The sequence below is a fragment of the Myotis lucifugus genome, unplaced genomic scaffold (genome assembly GCF_000147115.1).
Source record: "Myotis lucifugus unplaced genomic scaffold, Myoluc2.0 scaffold_542, whole genome shotgun sequence".
Classification (NCBI taxonomy): Eukaryota; Metazoa; Chordata; class Mammalia; order Chiroptera; family Vespertilionidae; genus Myotis; species Myotis lucifugus.
The window spans coordinates 177,927-195,983 of NW_005871590.1; the positions used below are offsets into that span (position 1 = coordinate 177,927).

Sequence of the window (18,057 nt, forward strand, 5' to 3'; positions counted from 1 at the left end):
ACAAATTAAGGGGCCAAAGACCGGCATTTGCTCGCGAGCCGCAGTTTGCCAAGCCACAGTTTGCCGACCACTGGCCTAGGACAAGTTACTGAACCTCTCTGTGCTTCAGTTCTTCATGTGTTAAATGAAGAGTAACAGGACTACCTCACAGGACGGTTGTGGGGACTAAATGAGTTAATACATGTCAAACGCTTGGAACTGTGCTTGGCCAAGTGCTCCGGAAGTGTTTGCTGTTCCCTTGATCGGCACAGAGGAAATCCGGCCCCTACTCACCTCGGGGATACCTGAGCCACAGGCGTAGGGCGCAAACACGCGCACCAGGGAGACGGCCAAGAACGCAAAGAGCAAGGCCCACAGGACATACAGCAGGTAGTTCAGGATGTAGGCGCTGGCACCCTGAACAAGACACAAAACAGGAAGGAACCGGTGAGCCAGGCAGACCCGAGGGTCCCACCCTCGGCTGTGACAGCAGCAGCGGGTCCCGTGTCAGCGAAAAGGCAGCGCTGTTTGGATCGGCTGCTGCTACTGCTACACGACACCCACAGACACTGCCGGCTGCTCCACGAGCAGTTTCCACAGACCTGCGACCGGTGAAAGCTCAGTGACCATGGAAACTGGGAATGAACCCGGCCGGTGTGGCTCAGTGGTTGAGCATCGTCCCATGCACCAAAAGGTCACCGGTTTGATTCCCGGTCAGGGCACATGCCCAGTTGGGGGCTCAATCCCCAGTGTGGGGTGTGCAGGAGGCAGCCAATCAATGATTCTCTCTCAACATTGATGTTTCTCTCTCTCTCCCTCTCCCTTCCTCTCTGAAATCAATAAAAATATATTTTAAAAAACAAAACAAAACACATGTATCTAAGGGGACCTTTGACTTAAGAGGGGTTTTTTGTGTGGGTTTTTTTTAATGTATTTTATTGATTTCAGAGAGGAAGGGAGAGGGAGAGAGAGAGAGAGAAACATCAATGATGAGACAGAATCATGGATTGGCTGCCTCCTGCATGCCCCCTACTAGGGATCGAGCCTGCAACCGGGACTGTGCCCTGGACCAGAATCGATCCTGGGACCCTTCAGTCCACAGGCCAATGCTCTATCCACTGAGCCAAGCCAGCCAGGGCCCAAACTAAGATTTTTACCCAGATCTGAACCTCTAGGGCCATGAGGGCAAGCGCCGGTCTGTGTTCACCACCCCACCCCCTGCCTGGATGTTCCCAGCATAGAATACACAGAAACCTCCTACGCGACGTGATCTTAAAACGCATTGGAAGATGGTAACTTGCGCCACAGTGGGATTCCCCTCATGCCTGCTAGGATGGCTAGGATCGAAAACAGGTCATAACAAGTGTTGGTGAGGATGTGGACAAACCCGAACCCTCCTACGCTGCTGGCGGAGCTGTGACATGGTGCGATCTCTTTGGAAAACAGTCTGGCAGTTCCTCAAATGGCCAAACACGGACTTGCCATATGACCCAGCGATCTCTTAGGTATGAACCCAAGAGGAATGGAAACTTATCCACACAAAAACGTGTCCACAAATGTCCAAAACAAATGCATCCACAATAGAGCGAGAGTGGAAGCGAGCCCTGTTCATCAGCGGGTGAGGGCTAAATAAACAGTGGTCTGCCCATACACCGGAATGTTATTAAGCCATAAAAAGGCTGGAGTACCAAGGCCACTTGTGTGTTTTTTAGAGATAACATCTTGTCCCTTCATTAGGGGGTATCAAAATCAGTGTTATTTCTTCAGCAAACTACTCTCGGTAAGTAAAACAAAGCCAAGCACAAGATTTCTAAAAATATATACATGTTGCCTGGCGGGTGTGGGTCAATTGATTGAACGTTAACCCAGGCACCAGGAGGTCACGGTTTGATTCCCCATCAGGACACATGCCCGGGTTGCAGGCTCGATCCCCAGTGCAGGGCGTGCAGGAGGCAGCCAATGGATGTTTCTCTCATACATCAATGTTTCTCTCTCTCTCTCTCTCTCTCTCTCTCTCTCTCTCTCTCCCTCTCTCCCTCTCTCCCTCAAAACCAATAAAAATGTATTTCTTGTGCACATGAAACCGTGGGGGAGGGTTTTTCCACTGACGTTTGAAACTAGAGATAGAACAACCAAGTCGTGCTGGTGCGAAGCCCGGATTATTAGCAGACACTCAAAGCTGACACCATGGACAGGCCCACCACGCCCAGCGCTGGCCCCCAGCCCCGCTGAGTGGCGGGCACCCCCGGCAGGACCCGGCCCGCAAACCCACCTCGGAGCGATTGACCAGCAGCTCCGACCACTTCTGCCACAGCGGGCACTTGTCCCTGTCCTCAAACGTGGTCTCGGAGGAGGTCCAGCAGCACTGCTCGTGGCTGTACCAGAAGGCGGACAGGCAGATGCCCTCCTTCAGGTCGGTCATCCAGTCCACGGCCAGGTCGATGACCCCGGCCAAGGTGCCTGGAAGAGACAGCGAGAGGCTCTTAGAGGAAGCGCCCTGGGGACAAAGTGGGGCCACAGAGCACGGGGCCAGCGCCCTGGGGGCCACACGCAGAGGCAGTCCCCTGAGCACTGGGGACGCGGGAAGGCAAGCCCAGCCCAAGGACACACAGGCCATGGTCTGGGTCCTCATGCCGGGCAGAGGCCCGCACGTCTTCACCCAGCTCGAGCCGGGGCCCAGCAGCTTGCTGAGCCCAGCTCTCCCAGGTTCCAGAAACAAGGTGCACCCTCTCAGGAAGCACTGCCTCCCCCACCCGGCAATCTCCTCTTTATCTTCCAGATCCCGGCACTTCCGTCACCTCCTGCAGGAAGGCTTTCCTGATTTCCTAAGTTTGGGCTCAGCATGCTTCCCGGGCATTTACCCATCAGCATGCCTGTCACATCCTGATACCATGAGGTGATAGACATGATACCTATATAATACATATGTTATCCCGATTGTATCTGTAGAGCAGGTCCCAGCAGTGTAAATGCTTTGGAAAATAGTCTGAAGTTGCTCACCAGGTTAAACAGTTACTATCCTTCCAAGCAATTCCAAACCCTGGACACCTCCTGCTGAGTAAAAGGTGATCACAGCACCCTACATGTTGTATGATTCCATTTCCATGTAATATCCAGAGCGGGCAGAGAGACGGGCCGGGAGGAGGCTGCAGGCCCTGGAGCTTGACAGCTAAAGGACATGGAGGGTCTCTGGGTGCCGATGAAAATGTTCTAAAATTGATTGTGGCGATGGCTGCACAACTCTGTGAGGACACTAAAAACCACCGGATTATATACTTTAACTGGGTAGATTGTATGGTATGTAAATTATACCACAATAAGGCTGTTACATGTGTACATATACACACACACATACATACAGCGAGTGGGCATGATGCAGCTCAGAGAGGGAGAAGTGGACTTTTAGAAAAGGTGGTCAGAGAACACCTCAAGCGAAAGATGACATTTGAACAAAGACCTAAAGAAGGTGAGTGTAAAAAAATAAAATAAATGGAAAGTGAGGGAGGGGTCCTACAGATAGCCAGGGGTGAGACCCAATGATCACCCCAATCCCGCCACCATTCACTTATTCATAATCACATTATCCCACACCCAGTCTTCCTGGCTGACTGCTTCTCACAGTGCTGGCAGTTTCAGCTTCCTTCTATGAATGGAGTATCTGTGACACCCAGTGGCGATTCCCCATAAATGTTTTGTGAATGTTTTGTTCCGTGGAGCAACAGTGACACCCAGTGGTGATTCGTAATAAATGTTTGGTGAATGTTTCGTTCCGTGGAGCAACAGCGACATCTGGTGGTTATTCATAGTAAATGCAGCGTTAATGTTTTCTTGATATTTCCATTTGTGATACAACAGTGACATCTACTGATGAATTCTTATAACTGCACGGCAGAGGAGACCCTGGACCTCTGCATCTCAGGAGTCAGAATGTAATGTCCAGGATGCCACTAAGGAGATGACAGGCCAGGCAGTGGGACACCTGAGTCCTCTCCTCCAGCTGGAAAACAGGGAGGTGAATGGGACACAGTCTCCTGGCTTTCCTTCCAAGGTACATCCAGATCAAAAGAGCACTTTGGCGCTGGCGGTATCAGCTCATTCTTACCTTCCTCCTCTATTCACTTGTTGACATGACCAGGGGCTCCCCTGCTCCTGTGGCTCTCACCCTGACTGCACGTTAGTATCACAGGAGGGGCAGGAGGAAGTGGAGGGGGTCTTTGCTCAACGCTAGGGCATCATCTCCAAATACACTATCTGATTGAAGCCCAAGCAGCAGTATTTTTTTTTTTAATTCCCAAGTGATTCTCCTTAAAAGAACTGGCGGAAATCGGATTGATAGTGAAGCCAACTCATCAATATCGGGTTAAAGACAGCCCGATCACAGCCTGATCAGGCTCTCAAATTAATCAATACATCTAACCTGCGCGGTATACTCCAAGATGCCAGAACGTCTCTTCTGCATTTCTTTCTCTATTCATTTCTCCTTCCTAGGAGCCGAGGGTAATGACACTGTGAATGGTTTTAAAAATCTGTTCTAAACAAAGACATCAAAATTCACAGCCAGCTCCCTCCCCGTCTACCGTCAAAGGTCTTCATAGAAGCGGTCAAACAAATGGGTGGCGATGCACCCTATATCCACAAGCTCAAGTTCACTGGGCCAGTGGGAGACAGGGACCGACTGGGAGAAATGGGTGAACAGCTGCTGTGACTACAAGGAAAGGAGTCCCCCCCTGAGCACTCCCCTTGGTTCTTTGTGACAGGCCGAGCCAGTGGAGCCCCTCCCACAGTTGTCTAGGGAGCAAATCCAACTGAAATCCTCAGGAATCCCAAACCTCCACCTGCGCCCCGCAGTGTTCTGTCTTTCTCACAGCCTCTGCTGTATCCCGCCCACAGTACTGTCCCTGTCCGGTCAGTGCTATACCCACAGCTCTACGCTATGATGGGCAGGGGGTGTATTGAGGGGGTCTCCTCAGCTCGCCCAGGCTCTTTATCCCAGACATGACCCCGCACAGCCTCCTGAAAGGGAGGAGTGGCAGGAAACAGCGTCTCTGGAGCGCTGCGCCCTTGACATTGAGAGTGTGGGTTTCTCCTCCACAGAGTCCTCCGCTCGCTCTGGACACCGGTGCTGGGGCTATAAAATGACGGGCGCAGAGGCCCTGAGGGTCTGAACCAGGGGTCCTCAAACTACGGCCCGCGGGCCACATGCAAATACAAATATTGTATTTGTTCCCGTTTTGTTTTTTTACTTCAAAATAAGATATGTGCAGTGTGCATAGGAATTTGTTCATAGTTTTTTTTAAACTATAGTCCGGCCCTCCAATGGTCTGAGGGACAGTGAACTGGCCCCCTGTTTAAAAAGTTTGAGGACCCCTGGACTCTGAACAGTGTATGGGAGGGGGGTAGCTCCACCTAGCTCCTAGGGTGTCTCACTTTTTTATAAAGGAAATGGAGCCTTTTGTTAGAGGCCAGTTTAATATGTTTTTGTTGACTTTTAGAGAGAGAGAAGGGGGAGAGAGGGAGAGAGAGAGAAACATTGATGAGAGAGAACATCATCAGATCGGCTGCCTCCTGGGGATGAAGCCCACAACCCAGGCACAGGCCCTGACGGGGAATCGAACCGTGATCTCTCGGTTCCTGGTTCGGCGCTCAACCACTGAGCCACACCGGCTGGATGCGTGTCGCACATTATTTTGAGTGTCAGGGTGTTTGCAATTCATCCCAGGGCCTCCCAGTATTAGCAAAGGCCAGCGTCACGTGGTGCTTTATTATTAGAGACCAAAACCTCTCCATACTTTTTTGCCTTCTTCCTAAGCAAGCAGCACAGAATGTAGTGTGTGTTTTCATACAAGCCGGTGGCCACACGCCTGCGGACTGCACTGAGCTGGCCGGCGCCCCAATCACAGCTCTGCCATGCCCACACCGGAGCCCCGCCCTCGGGCCTCGCCTGACGGGTGACAGCCTTTACGTGTCCTGTATGCTCGTCTATCTCACTCTCGGATGGTTCGAGCATGGATTGCCCCGCATGGGATACAAGGGAAACGCTCTGTTTTCAGAACGCCATCCCAGCAGCTGCGCTGGGCCCGCGCCCGCCTCCGCCCAGGGTGCCCATCCACGTACCCGCCAGCAGCCCGATGAGCAGCATGACCACCCATCCCGACCAGGCGTCCAGCAGGCCCTTGATGAACTCCCACACGGACTCCTTGCTTCTGCTGGTGATCTGCAAACAAGACACGCGGTCAATCCGGCACCGGCTCCAGTCCGCGCTTCCTCCCCTGCAACCTCCCTCAGGAGACCACGTAACTAAGCGGCTGATTTCCCACTCACGGTGCTCCTCCGGCTCCCTGCCCCACGACGGAGTGGGCTTTCTGCTTCAAAAACCCATTTAGCCCGGCCGGCCTGGCTCAGGGGTTGAGCATCAACCTATGTAACAGGAGCTCACAGTTCAATTCCTGATCAGAGCACATGCCCCGGTGGAGGGTTCGATCCCCAGTAGGGGGCGTGCAGGAGGCAGCCGATCCATGACTCTCTCTCATCGTTGATGTTTGTCTCTCTCCCTCTCCCTTCCTCTCTGAAGTCAATAAAAATATATTTTTTAAAATCCACTTGATTAAACAAACTCACTAAGTGCGATTTAAGCTCTGATGATTCGCAAGCCATTCTGAAGGGAGACGTGGAGTCAGCGCCATTGAGGGCCATGAGGTGGCATCTGGCTGTCACTCCTCGCCTGCTCTGAAGCCGCTGTCCCTGGGACCGATGGCAGCCCACACACAGTAGGTCCGCCTCCGTGGAGGGAGACCTGGCTGCGGCCCGTCCTCACCACCAGGCTCTCCTCTCACTGTGACCACTGGCTGGTTCCCCTCCTTCACCTCTGCCTGCTTCTTCTAAGTGTCCGGCACTGGCTCCCACCTCCCCACCCCCTACTGTTCCCCGAATGGCCCTGCCTGGCTCCTGGCTGCCTCCTGCCTCCTCCCTCTACAGAGCCAGGCCCCTGGGCCTCCCGCCCAAAGCACCTGGTGTTTTTCTTAATATATTTTTATTGATTTCAGAGAGAGGAAGGGAGAGGGATAGAAACATCAATGATGAGAGAGAATCATGGATCGGCTGCCTCTTGTACGCCCCCTACTGGGGATTGAGCCCACAACCTGAGCATGTGCCCTGACCAGGAATCGAACAGTGACCTCCTGGTTCATAGGTTGATGCTCAACACTGAGCCACACGGGCCGAGCGAGCACCTGGTATTCTAGTGATCTGTCCACAGCTCTGCCTCTCCCACAGCCTTCCCTTCCTCAGAGCCCAGCCCACCCAGGACACGTGGACGTGGGCCTGAGCTCGCTCTCTGTGCGAGGGAAGCACGGCCTGGCCATGTGAGGGAGTGCCCTCCAACATGTCGGTCATGACGCCACCTACCTTTCTGTGCCTGTCGGTGTCCCGCGACTTCTCCCTCAGCCAGTCGATGGTGTGGAAGTCCTCGTACGTCCCCACGTCGGGGAATGGCTCATCCAGAAAATCCATGAGGTTGCCGGAGCCGCTCATCGCTCCTGCACGTGACCATGCTACTCACACCTGGGGGGGCAGAGACCAGTTAAAACGTGGGCAGGCGGCCTGCACACACCCGGCACCACCCGCTCGCACTACTGTCATATAGGAGAGTACCCCGCTAGCATCTGCTGCAATGATGTACCTATAAGCAGGCACACACCGTCTGTCTCAGTCAACAGCAGCTGCTATAACAAACGTACCCTGGACTGGGTGGCTTCTGAGAAATAAATGTTTTCCTCTCAGTTCTGGAAACCAGGAAATTCACTCACAACCGAGTCATTGTCACCAAACCGCTCAGTGGTTCCCGTGGGAGCTGAAGTAGACCACTGGGCGGGCAGCCTACGCGGCCGTCACCCTGGACACCCAAGATGCGCAGCGACGGGAGAGCGGAAGTGCTGGCGACACCTGAGCTAGCTGTGGGAGCGTGGTAACGGGCAGAGGGCACTGGCCCTCCCCACCAGGGGCTGCCCTGGGGGTGGACAAGGAGACAGATGACAGGACCACCTGGCCCACGAGCCATGCTCTGGTCTTGATGTCTGTGTCCCCCCCAAAAAATTCACAGGCTGAAACCCTAACCCCCGATGTGAGGGAGTTAGGAAGAGGGCCTCTGGGAGGTGGTGAGGACACAGCCAGGGGCCTGGGACTGGGAAGAGGGTCCCCGCCCAACCAGCTGGCACCTTGACCTCAGACCGTGGGAAAGAAATGTCTGGGCTTTTAAAAATATCTTTATTGGTTTCAGAGAGGAAGGGAGAGGGAGAGATAGAAACCTCAATGATGAGAGAGAATCATGGACTGGCTGCCTCCTGCATGCCCCCCACTGGGGATCAAGCCCACAACCCGGGCATGTGCCCTTGACCGGGAATCAAACCTTGACACAGGCCAGGCTGGGGTATTTCCTTACGGCAGCCTGAACGGACGGACAAAGACAAGCCAAGCGCCACGCAGGCGGGCGGCCCGCTGCCCTGAGCAAGCAGCTCGGGGTGCAGGTGCTCGAGCTGAATTTTCCTTAAAATACAGGCGAAGGGGCTGTGCTGCCTGGGGGTCGCCCAGTGGATGGCTCCCTCCTTCCAGGCCCACGTCCACATGTCCTGGGTGGGCTGGGCTCTGAGGAAGGGCACACGTCCAGGTTACCTCCTTCCCTCTCCCCCTCCCCTCCTCGGAAAACAACTACAAACAAACCAAGACGCTGCGTCCACACTGCACAGCACCGGCAGGCCTGCTGCAGGCCCAGGGGCTCCCGGGGACCAGACCGGGCCTGGCGGCGGGGTGCACCCCCATCCTCAGCAGCACTGCACGCTCACAGACACGGGCTGGGTCCGGCACGGAGTGAAAAGCACATGATCTCACTCATTTATGGATAATAAAGAACATTATCACTTGATGAACAAGAAGATAGATACAGAGGCAGAGAAACACCAAAAGTACAGCAGGAAGTCTGAGGGGGGGGAGGGGGGAGGGAAGGAGGTAAGAGATCAACCGAAGGACTTGTATGCATGCAGATAAGCATAACCAATGGACACAAGACACTGGGGGGCGGGGTGAGGGCATGTGGTGGGGGGTTAGGGGAGGCCGGGGGAAGGTCAAATTACTATTGGTAATACTTTAAACAAATTAAATTAAAAGAAAAAGAAAAGCACTTTGGCGAGGAGCATGGACATTTGAATGACCGGACAGAAGTGCTGGGTGAGAGGGGAGGGCAGCTATGGAAATATTCTATTCGGCCCCTCCCGCTGCTTCATGTATTTGTCCGCGCGGAGGGCTCCGCCGCCACCCGGTGAAACTGCATTTTCATCAAATCGGAGCCAAGCGGGGAAACCGCCTGACAAGCAATAGTGGCCGCAGCGACTGATGTATTGACCCGCCGCTCGGCTCGGCCGCCTTCAGGCGACAAGCTGGAGGGCTGGGCCGGCCACGCTGCAAACTCCGCGGCTGATGCGCCCAGGGGAGCCTGCGCTGCCTACGGAAGTAGCGAGCCCTCATGCAGGGCAGGGGTGCGATCAGCCAGCGGGGAGCCCTGCTCATTTGTGCACCAATGAGCTGGGGAGAGCCTGGCGGTGTACGTGGCAAGAAACTCGCTGCTGGGAGCGTCAGGCGGCCGCTGCTGAGCCACGGGGGAGCCCGACAAAGGCGCGGCCAGCAGACGGAAGAGCCTGAGACGTGGACATTCTGTTCAAGACTTCATGTGGCCCCGGCCGGTGTGGCTCAGTGGATAGAGCGTCGGCCCATGGACAGAAGGGTCCCGGGTTCAAGCCCCGTCAAGGGCACGCACCTGGGTTGCAGGGTCCCTGGCCCTGGTCGGGGTGCGTGCGGGAGGCAACCAATTGATGTCTCTCTTTCACCTCTCTCTCTCTCTCTCTCTCTCTTTCTCCCTCCCTCCCTCCTTCTTTCTCTCCCCCCTCTACTCTCTCTAAAAGTCACTGGGAAAAGTACCCTGGAGTGAGGATTAACAGGAAAAACTGGTTTCTAGGAGATGACAGGAAGCATGCCACTGGCAGACCCAGATGCAGGACGGGCTCTGAGCAAGTCGCCCCGTGGCCGAGCATAAAGGCGCTCCCTCCGGGCCAGTGAGAGGGACCAGGGGCCTACGCCCATGCCTTCGAGTGTGCATTTCCTCCACCTTGAAGGCCTTCCTGTCCTCTCTGGAAGGTTCCTGTCCGCCCTCGCGGCTGGCCTGCCTCACCCGCCTATGAGCCGGGCGTCCTCCTTGGCAACCCGAAAGCAGTCGAACGTGATCGCTGCCGCGTGTCCTTCCCTGAGAGCGCCTCGAGGTATTTGCCTTCTGAGAGGCTGTTGTCTTTCCTCAGAACAAAACGCAGCTATAAACTATAAACGCAGCTATTCCGAGCGGGAAGGCCGCTAGCAAGACGTGCGCGCGACCTCAGCCGACCCTCGCTGGCCCGCAGCGCCCTGGGCTCCAGCACCGAGTCCTGGGATGGACCCCAAGGCCATGACCCAGGGACCGAAACTGAGTACCAGCCCGTCACCCCCTCCGGGTCCAGCAAACGTTTGTTAATTAAGCAAAACGATTTGTCTCTGCCCAGATACTGGGCAAGCCCGTGGGACTTTCCAGAAATTTCAGAGCCACCTTCCCTGCCAGCTCTTTTTTAAAAATATACTTTTATTGGTTTCAGAGAGGAAGGGAGAGGGAGAGAGAGATACAATGAGAAGGAATCATGGATCAGCTGCCTCCTGCACGCCCCACACTGGGGATTGAGCCTGCAAGCCAGGCATGTGCCCCGACCAGAATCTAACCCGGGACCATTCAGCCCACAGGCTGACGCTCTAGCCACTGATCCAAACCAGCCAGGGCCTGCCAGCTCTTTATGCCAGTCATCACAACGCAGAAAATCATAAAAAATACCCTGTCCACAGTTGGTGAGATGAAAACTTTAGATACTCCGTGTGGCAATCTCACACCTTCAAAAGCTATCCTAGGCCGGCTGGTGTTGCTCAGTGGTTGAGCATCCACCTATGAACCAGGAGGTTCAATTCCGGGTCAGGGAACATGCCTGGGTTGTGGGCTCGATCCCCAATCGGGGGTGTGCAGGAGGCAGTCAATCCATGATTCTCTCTCATCATTGATGTTTCTATCTCTCCCTCTCCCTTCCTCTCTGAAACCAATAAAAAAATATTTTTTTAAAGAGCTACCCTAATATCTGTGACCATTACTGCCCTTAACACTTAGAAGTGGAGACGGAAATGTGTGATTGGGAAGAGACCGCTAAATATCTACAAAAAGCGAGCTGCAGGCAGCGGGATCTGTGTAACAGCCCAAGGCCGCAGGCAGGCCTGCCGGTGGGAATTTCTCTCCCTCAGACCAAAGGAAAACAGACGCAGACGCGTGGAAACGGGGATTAAGCGGGGCTCAAGCACAGGGCCAGTCCGGGTTATCTCTAATCTCTCAGCCTGTCCTGGTTTTTGTAGAAATGCAGTTTTAGTAAACAGAAGTCGTAAATCTAACATGCCTGCTTTTGCTACATTCCAGAAACTGCTCTGACCTCCTCGCCGGCCTGGGTCTGGGGGATGGTCTGGATTACCTGGTGGTTAGCATTGCAAGCATTTTTTCGCAAAAGGAATGCGCCCACATTACCAGCACCCAGATCAAAGGCCAGGAGGCGGCCAGCCCCCACAGGCTCTTTCTGGCTCCTTCCTGGCCCTACCCCACCCGTACACGTAGCCACTCTCCTGACCTCAGTTTGCCTGGTTTTGAACTTTATAGAAATGGGGTGTTATGCTCCCCAGTTCTTTTGTTCTACATTATGTTGTAGCATCCAGCCAAGTTGTTGAGTGTAGTTCTCATCTATTCATTCTCTCTGCTCCTCTAACCGCAAACTGTTTCTCTTAAAGGGCCAGATAACAAATATTGGAAGATTTGTGGGCCATGCGGCTTCCGTTGGGAGGACCCAACTCTGCCATTGTCACATAGAAGCAGCCAGACAACACACAAACCAGTGACTGGGCCTGTGTGTCACTCGCGCTTGATGTACGGACACTGACATCTGAATTTCATATCACCTTCATTTGTCACAAAACTGCCTCCTTTCAGTTGTGTTGCAGTCATTAAGAAATGTGAAAACCTGATGTTTCTCTCTTCCTCTCCCTTCCTCTCTGAAATCAATAAAAACATATTTTTAAAAAATAAAAAAAATGAAAAATAAAGAAATGTGAAAAACGCTCTGGCCAGGGTGGCTCAGTTGGTTGTGCCTCGGCCCATGCACTGAAAGGTCACCAGCTCGATTCCCGGGCAGGGCACATGCCCGGGTGCCGGCTCCATCCCCAGTGGGGGGCGTGCAGGAGGCAGCTGATCCATGTTGCCATCTCACACCAATGCAGAGAGGACAGGGCCGGGAACAGAGAGGACGGGGCCAGGGAACATCAAGCTCAGAGTCAGCCCTGGGCTAGATGGCAGCTGAAACTAATACCCGCAAATCTTCATTTCTTCCAGACTTGCCAGAAGCTCCAACAACAAATACAAGCCCCCTTTCTTGCCACCTGCGTGGCTCACACCAGGCACTGATCTCAGGGGCTGACATCTGCTGATGCCCGGTCCTTGGTGCCCTTGGGCTCAGAGGGGGTGTCATTGCACCACGTGGCCACCAGAGGGCACAGTGCAAGCAGCCCTTCAGCCTGGAGCACCTTGGAGTGGCCCAGAAACAGGCAGGGAGCGTAGCTTTCTCCCTCTGCTCCCACATGGAACCCGCCTCCGCTCCGGAGAAGGCCGGACAGGCTGGGCACCTTCAGGGGCTTCTCTTCTCCTACCCGCCCTCTGACTCCAGTGCTGCCCCAAATGTGCCGGCAATGGGCGAGCCTTCAGCACAGCATGTTGGCTAAGTCAGATGCATCAGAATACACGGGGCGTGATCCCATCTATCGGTCGTACAAATGATTTCCTATGTCAGGTGGCAACACAATGTTCCCCCTCCAATCCATGAAGCCCTGCATTTAGGTATGATGCACTTTTTGGCGCGTTTGGGATACTTTGCAATTTTAAGAAGCTTCCAAGGACGGCCTGCGCGTCAGTGACAGCAGCTTCTTAGGCACAGTTTCCAGGTGTGGTTCTTGCCCCGGGGCATCCACTTCTGCTGGCGCCAATATTGTCCTCATTCTTTAGAGCACACGCCCGCGCCGCCCACACTCGTGATGTCCCGGAGGTTCCGGTCGAGGGGGCTGTGCCGGAGAGAAAGCCTCCGGTCACAGGGTCACACGGGAAGAGCTGCCTGAAATGCTCACTGGCCCTGGTCGGTGTGGCTCAATGGCTAGAGCGTTGGCCTGCAGACTGAAGGGTCCCGGGTTCGATCCCAGTCAAGGGCACATGCCCGGATTATGGGCTCAATCCCCAGAGTGGGGCGTGCAGGAGGCAGCCCATCAATGACTCTCATCATGGATGTTTCTCTCTGTCTCCCTCTCCCTTCCTCTCTGAAATCAATAAAAAGAAATATTAAAAAGGCTCTCCAGGGTGGTAACCCGGCCGCCACCAGCCCTACGAGTGTCTCCAGCAGGAGACGGGAGCCGGGCAGCAGGGACCAAAGAGAAACACCCCAGGGGCTCCCCCCAGAGGCCGTTCTGCCCCAGGGACACTGCGCAATGTCCCAGCTACGGGGCGCTACTGGCATCTAGTGGGAGGAGGCCAGGACAAAGCCACGGCGCCAGGGGTGGCAAGCTGTGTGCAGTGGGCAGAGGACGTGGGCACTACAGGTTGGGGCACGTCCACGGGGGCAGGAGGAAAGGGGATGCCCACATAGAAAACCACCCCATACCCCACACGTGCAAATGCCAGGGGCTTGAAGTGACGGGCAGACAGCCAAACCCCCCTGGTATTGGGGGGCTACTGTACCGAAGTCTCCAGGCCATGAAGATGGACGTGGGATATACATTTTCATGAAACACAGGCAGTTGTGCACTTACTTAAAATCAATGCCCTCAGCCCGGCCGGCGTGGCTCAGTGGTTGAGTGTTGACCTATGAACCAGAAGGTCACGGTTCGATTCCCAGTCAGAGCACATGCCCGGGTTGCGGGCTCGATCCCCAGCAGGGGGCGTGTAGAGGCAGCCGATCCATGATTCTCATCATTATGTCTCTCTCTCTCCCTTTCTCTTCCTCTCTGAAATCAATAAAAATACCTTTTTGGAAAAATCAGTGCACTCAAAGGCATCATCAATATGTCCTAACTTGCAATCAATGTACCTAAACCTTGCATGCAATGTACCTAAATCTCTCTCCTCCCCACGCCGGGAAAACACACACCATGAACAAATGTGGGGCCGTCGGAGAATGGTGGCGCTTCAGAAGGGGCAAGGGGACGGCAGCCACAGCCTGCGGAGCTGACCTCCCCTCCCAGAAAACTCCGGGCTCTTCCCAGTTGTATTTGCTACCAATGCTACGTAACAAGTTGCACCAGAACTCAGCAGCTACACCTAGACAGGTGTGATCTTACGGTTTCTGTGGGTCAGGACGTGGGAAACACTTGGTTGGGTCTTCCTGGCTCGAGGTCTCTCAGAAGGTCATGGTCAAACCATGGGCCCTGGCTACTGCCAACTGAAGGCTCGATGGGGGCAGGAGGCCCCACTTCCCTGGTGGCTCCCAGTCACGCTGGCTCTCGGCGGGAGGCCTCAGTGCTGTTCCGCCTGCATCTCCTCAGGACTGCCTGGTGACCCCAGGACGAGGCAGCTGGCTTCCCACAGAGCAGTCACCCGAGGGACAGGTGGGAGCAGTAGAGTCTCTTGTGACCCAGCCCCGGAAGCCACACACCCTCGCTCCCACCGGGTCCTATCGGTGGCACCGGCCAGCCCTGGGGGCCGGGGTGGGCGGGGCCTACACGTGGCATGAACTCCAGGAGGCAGGTCATGGGGCCCACCTTGCCTGCGACCTCACCAACTTCACATTCACCTGAGAATGGGGAGTCTCGCCTTTGTCAACACAGACACCTTCAGAGTATGAGGGGCCACGATCCATTCACCCCGCCCGGCTCCTCCTCCAGACCCAAGCGGGGTCCCGGAGGACCCTGCCCAGAGGTGCTGACAGTGATAGGGGCCCCTGGTGGCTGTAGGGTGAGGGCCAAGGGCCACAGCACCAAGCACAGTCACAAGTGCCAACACGAGGAGAGCTCAGAGGCACCAGACGTGCAGAAAGACATGTGAGAATTCAAATCCGCCTGGAGCCAGCAGAGCCGGGAGGGCCACTTCCTGCTCCTGCTGCTTCCTCCCTGGCCCGCCTCCCACCCCCTCCACCTGGGCTGCGCTCCCTTCCGCAGGCCCAGGGAGCACGCGGGCGGGACCCTCCCTCCCGGCCTGTTCCTCCGGCCTGGGCCTCGCGGCTGTCTGTCCCATGTTGGAACAGAGCCTGCGAACTGGAAAGGGACTCAGGCCAACTCCGAGTGGCCTTGGGTGAAACAATGGACTTGGTGTCCTCACATCCCCACCCCAGGGGCAGGGAGAGGGCCGGGAGGTCTCCGTGCTCCCCGAGCAGAGGCCAAGGATGGAGAATTTCCCAGAGGCTCCAGTCACAGTAAGAACAGAAGGGGACATCTGTAATACTCTCAAGGAAGATGATGATGATAATAATAATAATTGCCCTGGCAGGTGTGGCTCAGTGGATAGTCGGCCTGCAGACCGAAGGGTCCCAGGTTCGATTCCGGTCAAGGGCACGAACTTCAGTTGTAGGCTCCTCCCTAGCCCAGGCCGAGGTGGGGGCTCATGCAGGAGGCAACCAGTCGATGTATATCTCTCACATCGACATTTCTCTCTCTCTTTCCCTCTCTCTTCCACTCTCCCTAAAAATCAATGGAAAAACATCCTCAGGTGAGGATTTAAAAAAATAAATCATAATAATCATAATAACAGCTTCCTTAGGGCACATGCGGGGCACCTCTAGAGTGTTCAGTTGTTAGGGCTCTGACCCCGCCTCCTCAGGCCCACACTAAGCAAACCGAGGAAGGGAAGGTTAGGTGACCGGCCCACGTGTCACCGATGGGAGCCCAGGCCCCGAGGCCCTTCTTCCGCGACAGCCCAGCAGGCCCTAGGGCGAGAGCTACCTGCTTCCCCTGAGAGGGACCTACTGGCCGCCCCTCCCCAAACTGCCACGGCCTCAGTCAGGCGCAAGGTTACCTCTGCCCGCCCGGCCGGGGGAAGGCTCCGCTTCCCCGAAAACACTGCGGTAGGAGCTGGCGCTGCCCACACACGACAGAGGCCTGCGTCTCTACCAACAGATGGCTGCCACGGTTCTGAGCTCAGAAGCCTGAGGTCGCCATGGTGACGGCAGGCTGCTTCCATCTGCCCCGGGCTCTCTCCCCCGCTTCTCCCCGTGTCCCTTCACCCTGTCCTCTCTGTGCCTGTGGAGAAACCCCTCTTCTTTTATTTTTTTTTTAAGTATTTTTTTATTGATTTCAGAGAGGAAGGAAGAGGGAGAGAAAGATAGAAGCATCCATGATGAGAGAGAATCATGGATCGGCTGCCTCCTGCACGCCCCACACTGGGGATGGAGCCCACAACCCGGGCAGGTGCCCTGACTGGGAATCAAACCCTAACCTCTTGGTTCATAGGTCAGCGCTCAACCATTGAGCCACACCAGCCGGGCCAAAATCCCTCTTCTTATAAGGTCACCAGTCAGACTGGGTGAGGGCCCCCTAATGACCTCATTTGAACTGGATGACCTCTGTGAAGCCACTGTCTCCAAGTCAGGTCGCATTCTGAGGGGCTGGGCACCTTCACATGAGTTTTGAAGGGCACGATTCAGCCCATGACAGCTGCTCCATGTCCCTCCCTCTCTGGGGCCTCTCAGACGCGCCCCTCTGACCATGGCCTTCCACAGCACCCCGCTGTGCTGGTGTGGGGCACGCCCTCGTGGGAAAATGAAATTCAACAGGTGAGCGTCAGCCTATGAACCAGGAGGTCAGGGTTCGATTCTTGGTCAGGGCACAGGGCCGGGTCGTGGGCTGGATCCCTAGTGTGGGTCGTGCAGGAGGCAGCTGATCAATAATTCTCTCTCCTCATGGATGTTTCTCCCTCTACCTTCCTCTAGGAAATCAATAAAAATACATTTTTTAAAAAGTTCACAGATGCCCGTGACTAGCAGCTTTGTAAAGGTGACACGCAGGGGCCACCAAATACAGCCCCGAGGCGTCCCTCCGGGTGTCCTCAGAGCGAGGCCGCAGGGAACTGGCCGTGGGCTGGGTTGCCAAGGGGAGGGCAGAAATGGCAGTGGATCCGTAAGTCAGAGGCCAAAGAGGCGCTGGTGGAGGCGTGACTCAGCTGGAGGAAAAATGACTCGCCTGTCCCCGGGCGAGCGGCCTCCTAACTACTAACCACAAGGCCCTGGGAAGCAGCCAGCACCTCCGCGGTGACAGTGCAGGGAAAATTCCGCTCCCATTCAGCGGCCACGGCCAGGAGCAGAGCCGGGAGGCGGGCAAGTGCAGTCCGCCCGCAGCCGCACTGCTGGGCAGGCTCAGGGGAAGCCACCAGGGTGGGGAGAGGGGGGGGCTGCCCGGGAGCAGGATGCAGCCTGTGTGTGTGGTCTCCCTCCCGCCACGCCCCACACCTGCCCTGGGCAGGGGAGCTGCCCGGAGGGTCCAGGCCTGGCCCAGCCCTGGGGGCAGGCGCACGGTGGCTGTGAGTGCGCCCCCGTGGGGCGTTCGGGGCTGGCTCTCGGCCTCCCAGGCGCTGCCCCAGCAGACAGGGAAAGCTCGGGCCTGCAGCCTTCGCCAATTCAACCGGCAGCCTGCGTCCGGTCCCGGGAACCATGCAAAGAGCAGCAGGCAGTGAGCAAGGGCCCTGAGCAAAGCTGCAGAAGGAAACAGGTGGGGGGGGGGGTGGTAATACAAGATGATGGTCCTAGCTGGTGTGGCTCAGTGGATAGAGCATCGGCTGCGGACTGAAGGGTCCCGGGTTGGATTCTGGTCAAGGGCACATGCCCGGGTTGAGGGCTCCATCCCCAGTAGGGGGCGTGCAGGAGGCAGCCGATCCATGATTCTCATCATTGATGTTTCTCTCTCTCTCCCTCTCCCTTCCTCTCTGAAATCAATAAAAATATATTTGTAAACAATTTGTTT

At 55.6% G+C, this 18,057-nt stretch overlaps 2 protein-coding genes across 2 annotated transcripts in view; one reads left to right on the forward strand and one right to left on the reverse strand.

Moving 5' to 3' along the window:
* The window catches only part of CLCN4 (chloride voltage-gated channel 4), a 54,735-nt gene that overhangs the window by 28,097 nt on the left and 8,581 nt on the right, over positions 1 to 18,057 (reverse strand). The window contains 4 exon segments of the mRNA XM_023745446.1: positions 274 to 396; positions 2,252 to 2,439; positions 6,094 to 6,193; positions 7,384 to 7,539. Of these exon segments, the coding sequence (XP_023601214.1) occupies positions 274 to 396; positions 2,252 to 2,439; positions 6,094 to 6,193; positions 7,384 to 7,509 (537 nt within the window). The 5' untranslated portion in view covers positions 7,510 to 7,539.
* The window catches only part of LOC102426461 (60S ribosomal protein L26), a 6,065-nt gene continuing 2,914 nt past the window's right edge, over positions 14,907 to 18,057 (forward strand). The window contains exons 1-2 of the mRNA XM_006104112.2: positions 14,907 to 14,945; positions 16,821 to 16,874. Coding sequence (XP_006104174.1) covers positions 14,907 to 14,945; positions 16,821 to 16,874 — 93 coding nt within the window. The remainder of the gene's footprint in view (positions 14,946 to 16,820; positions 16,875 to 18,057) is intronic.